Source organism: Tupaia chinensis, unplaced genomic scaffold, assembly GCF_000334495.1.
Source record: "Tupaia chinensis unplaced genomic scaffold, TupChi_1.0 Scaffold143814_1, whole genome shotgun sequence".
Lineage (NCBI taxonomy): Eukaryota > Metazoa > Chordata > Mammalia > Scandentia > Tupaiidae > Tupaia > Tupaia belangeri.
The window spans coordinates 121,325-125,795 of record NW_006203664.1 but is presented as its reverse complement, the minus strand read 5'-3'; the positions used below and the strand labels follow the sequence as shown (position 1 = coordinate 125,795).

At 49.3% G+C, this 4,471-nt stretch overlaps 1 protein-coding gene across 1 annotated transcript in view; it reads right to left on the bottom strand.

Moving 5' to 3' along the window:
• TEKT1 (tektin 1) overlaps positions 1-4,471 on the bottom strand; it is a 22,675-nt gene that overhangs the window by 13,789 nt on the left and 4,415 nt on the right. Inside the window, exons 3-4 of the mRNA XM_006165131.1 lie at positions 2,465-2,630; positions 724-852 (exon numbers count right to left, since the gene is read on the bottom strand). Of these exons, the coding sequence (XP_006165193.1) occupies positions 724-852; positions 2,465-2,630 (295 nt within the window). The remainder of the gene's footprint in view (positions 1-723; positions 853-2,464; positions 2,631-4,471) is intronic.

Here is a 4,471-nt window from a genome sequence, read left to right as displayed (position 1 = left end):
TCAGCCTGGAGGGAGAAGGTAAACTGGGTTTCCCCCTCCGCAATGCCCAGGTGGCACCGATGAGTCCTCGGGAGACCCTGGAAAACGAGGCTGACGCTAGGTCTGATGGGGGTGGTGGTATTTGCTCCCCCACCAACCCATCACCTCAGCACATGCACCCAGATGCTATCAGACACTCGATGACAAATTAACACAGCGAGCTTATCCCTTCCACTGTGACATGTTCTTTTCCTTTTTAAAAAATCCCTCTTTTATGTTTATTTCTTCCATGAGCAAGAGAGAGAGAGAGAGCGCACCTCCCGCAGGTCCTGACACCAGGGACAGCCCCAGCTTCAGCTGGCCCTGGACACCATGCCTGGTATACTCGGGAAGGTCTCCGTCTTGAGCCAGGGACCTGCCCACAGAGACTGCCTTGTAGTGTCACATTCTGCCCGTGCACCGCCATCGGGCCCCCACTGAATTTTCTGATATCCCCACACTATGGGAAGGTGGGGATATCAGAAATATATCTAGTTTATAATCATGAGGTAAATCGGTCCCCACCCTCAGAGGGTGACTGCCAGGTATGAGGGGGTGTCCCATTCACACCATGAGTGTCGGGCCACCTGGGGACACAGAGTATGAGTGGGTGTGTTGAGTCCTGTTCTTTCTATGCCACAGAGCCTGCTGCCTCATCTACAAGCGCCCACAGGAGATCTGGAGGGCAGGCCCCGACGACTGTACCTGATCTGCTCAGAAGTTTCCTCCAGAGTGCGGGTCAGTAGGGCCATGGCGCCCCGGATGATCTCGGCCTCCTTTATCAGCTCCTGCTCCACTTCGTCATGCACTAGGTCAATCCCGACGCGCTTCTCCCTGGCCGGGGACAGGCAGCGGGTCAACCAACATGAGCGGAGAGGCAGCGCAAGGAGGCTGTCTGGACGTTTCACACCTTCCTGACGACTGATCTGTGACCGCCCGACCCCAGTCTGGATGACGTGGGATGGATATCGGCTGGTGTCTGTGCGACTTAAAAAATATCCTAAACGTGGGACCAGCAGTTAGCGTATGGCTATGTTGCTGGACTTCCACGTAGTCGACTGCAGTTCAAGTCCCAGACCCGGTGGCTTAAACTCACACTGGGCGCATGTGCTTGCGTGCCCAAGATCCCGAGAGGAGAATGGAGTAGAAGGGATTGCGGCTCTGCTCTCCCTATCTACAGGTTCTGCATCCGTGGATTCAACCAACTCCAAAATGAAAATGTTCTATTGTTGGGATGTAATGGTTATGTCACTGGACTCCCACCGTGGTTGGCCACAGTTGATGATGTAATGGTTATGTTACTGGACTCCCACCGTGGTTGGTCACAGTTTGAGAGCTGGACCCCGCAGCTTAAAACTCACACTGAGTGTGTGTGCATGTGTGACCAAAATCCCAAGGAGAATGGCAGAGAGGGGATTGTGGAGTGGCCATCACCCCTGGTGGTGGTGGTGGTGGGGGGGGACTTCTCACTTTCTGTCTCTGTCTCTCTCTGTCCCTCCAGTGAGCACACACACCCTATAGCAAAAATCTCTCTTAGGAAAAAAAGAAGAAAAAAAGGTTGCATGTTGTTGGCGGGTTGCATGTTGCTGGCGGGAGCTATGCAGTTGGCCAGTGACGGTGGCATCCATATCGAACAGGTACAGGCTTTTTCTTATTCCCTAAACCATATGATACAACACCTATTTACACAGCATGTATGTTGCCTCAGGTACTACAGGTAACCTACAGAGGGCTGAAAGAACACCAGAGGTCCAGCCCTGTGGCCTAGCGGTAAAGGGAGGTGGATCCCATGTGGCTGATGACACCGTTGGGATCACAGCCCAGGTGGCTTGAAACAAAATCCCAAAGAGAGGGGCCAGCAGTTGGCGTGGTTAAGGCACTGGACTCCCACATGGTCGACCATAGTCCTGGACTCAGTGGCTTGAAAATCAGGCTGTGCTCATGTGCCCCAAATCCAGAAAGGAGAATGGAGAAGTGATTGAGGTATGACAATCTCCCCTGGGGGATGATTTCTCACTGCCCCCCCCATCTCTCTCCAGCGAGCGCATGTGCTCTATGAAAAAAAAATCTATAATAATAATAATAATCACAAGGAAAATGGCAGCAAAGGGATTGTGGTGTGACGATCCCCCTAGGAGGGACTTCTCACTTTCTCTCTCTCTCAACGGCACATGAAAATAAAAAAATAATAATAATAACACTAAGAAAGAATACCAGCTTATTTGTCTTATTCTTTAAAAAAATTATTTAGTTATCTCTTTGTTGAGATTTTCAAGCTGCCAGGTCTGGGACTCAAACCGTGATCAGTCATGTGGGAGTCCAGCGTCTTCACCACCAGGTCACCTGCTGGTCCCTCATCTGTCTGATTCTCACCCATCCTCTCGCACAGTTCCCTTTGACTCCCCAGCACTGCGCTGTGATGACCTGATCAATGACCCTCCCCTACCTGTAAGCCAGGCACAGCTGGTTGATGCGCAAGGGCTCTTTAAAGCTCTCCAGGGCTCTCTCCAGTCTGATCTTGTAGATGAGTAGGTCCTCGGTTTCGTACACCAGCTGCTCGAGTTTGTCATCTAGCTCCTTCTTCCAGAACCTGACTTCCTCAAGCCTCTGCTCTGAAGTGCACAGAGAGATACGTCAGGATTGGGACCAGCAGTTAGCATAATGGCTATGTTGCTGGATTCCCACGTAGTCGACCGTGGTTCGAGTCCCAGACCGGGTGGCTTAAACTCACACCGGGCGTGTGTGCGTGCGTGCCCAAGATCCTGAGAGGAGAATGGAGGAGAAAGGATTGCGGCGTGGCCATTCCCCCCCGGGGGGGCGGGGGGATTTCTCGCTTTCTACCTCTCTGTCTCTCTCTGGCTTTCTGGCGAGCACACACGCCCTATAGCAAAAACCTCTTAAAAAAAAAAAGAAGATACGCCAGGATTAACCTATTCCCAGTACCACCATGTTTTGAATTAGAACTTGTAAGGAAACTTCCCGAGATCTGTTCTCCACTCTCCTCAGAGTTGTGCTATTGGGGTCTCTTTTCATCTGTGTAAATGTTTAGTAGCAGGAAGGAAGATGGAGGGAAAGAAGAAAGGAGGGAGGGAGAGAGAAAGGAAGGAGGAGGAAAGAAAGGGAAGAGAAAGAAGATATTTCTTCTCATGTTCACCAACAAATTTATCATTCCACACTCGCTGAGTAACTCTTTTTTTCTTTTTTTGGAGAGGTTTTTGCTATAGGGTGCGTGCGCTTGCCAGACAGAGAGAGACAGAGAGACAGAAAGTGAGAAATCAGACCCCACGGGGGATGGCCACGCCGCAATCCCTTCTCCTCCATTCTCCTCTCGGGATCTTGGGCACGCACGCACACGCACCCGGCATGAGATTTAAGCCACCGGGTCCGAGACTCGAACTGCGGTCGACTACATGGGAGTCCAGCGACATAGCCATTACACTAACTGCTGGTTCCCTTAATTATCAAAGTTTTAAAATAGGTTTTAGAATCTACTGTGAAAGTCTTCCAGCTATGTTCTTCTTCAAAATTACCATGCCTACTCCTGACCCTTTGCATTTTCATATGAATTTTAGCAGTTTACCAGTTTCATCTGAAATAGGATTTGTATTAGCATTTGCATTAACTTTATAGCTAATTTGGAGAGAACTAACATCTTTAAAATACTGAGTCTTCCAAATCCCTGCATCTATTTATAACTTTTTATTGTTCTGCTTTGTTTTTAGTTTTTTTGTTACAAGGTGCATGCACTCACCAGAGAGAAACGGAGAAAGGGAAAGGGAGAAATCACCCTCCCCCAAGAGGTGATGGCCATCCCACAATCCCTTCTCCTTCATTCTCTTCTCAGGATTTGGAGTATGCACACACATGCACCCAGCATGATTTTCAAGCTCCCGGTTGTGGGACTCAAACCACAGTCAGCCATGTGGGATCCGGCACTTTAACCACCAAGCCACCTGAAGGCCCCTAGAATTTCTTTAACTTCCTGCAATAATGGTGTGTAGTTTTCATGGTAGAGCTCTTGCATATCTTTTGTTAGGTTTATTTCTAGATAGTGTTTAATGCCATAGTAAATGGCTAATTTTTAAAGTGAGTCAATGAAGTTAAGGTTCAGATCTTGAAAATGTTTTCTCCATTCTTTTTTTTTTTTTTTTTTTTTTTTTTGAGAGATTTTCACTGTAGGGCGCGTGCGCTCGCCAGATAGACAGAGAGAGACATAGAGACAGAAAGCGAGAAATCACCCCCCAGGGGGGATGGTCACGCCGCAATCCCTTCTCCTCCATTCTCCTCTCGGGATCTTGGGCACGCACGCACACGCGCCCGGCGTGAGTTTTAAGCCACCGGGTCCGGGACACGAACCGCGGTCGACTACGTGGGAGTCCAGCGACATAGCCATTACGCTAACTGCTGGTTCCCTCCATTCCTTTTTTTATAAACTTATTTTTTCTTTTAATTT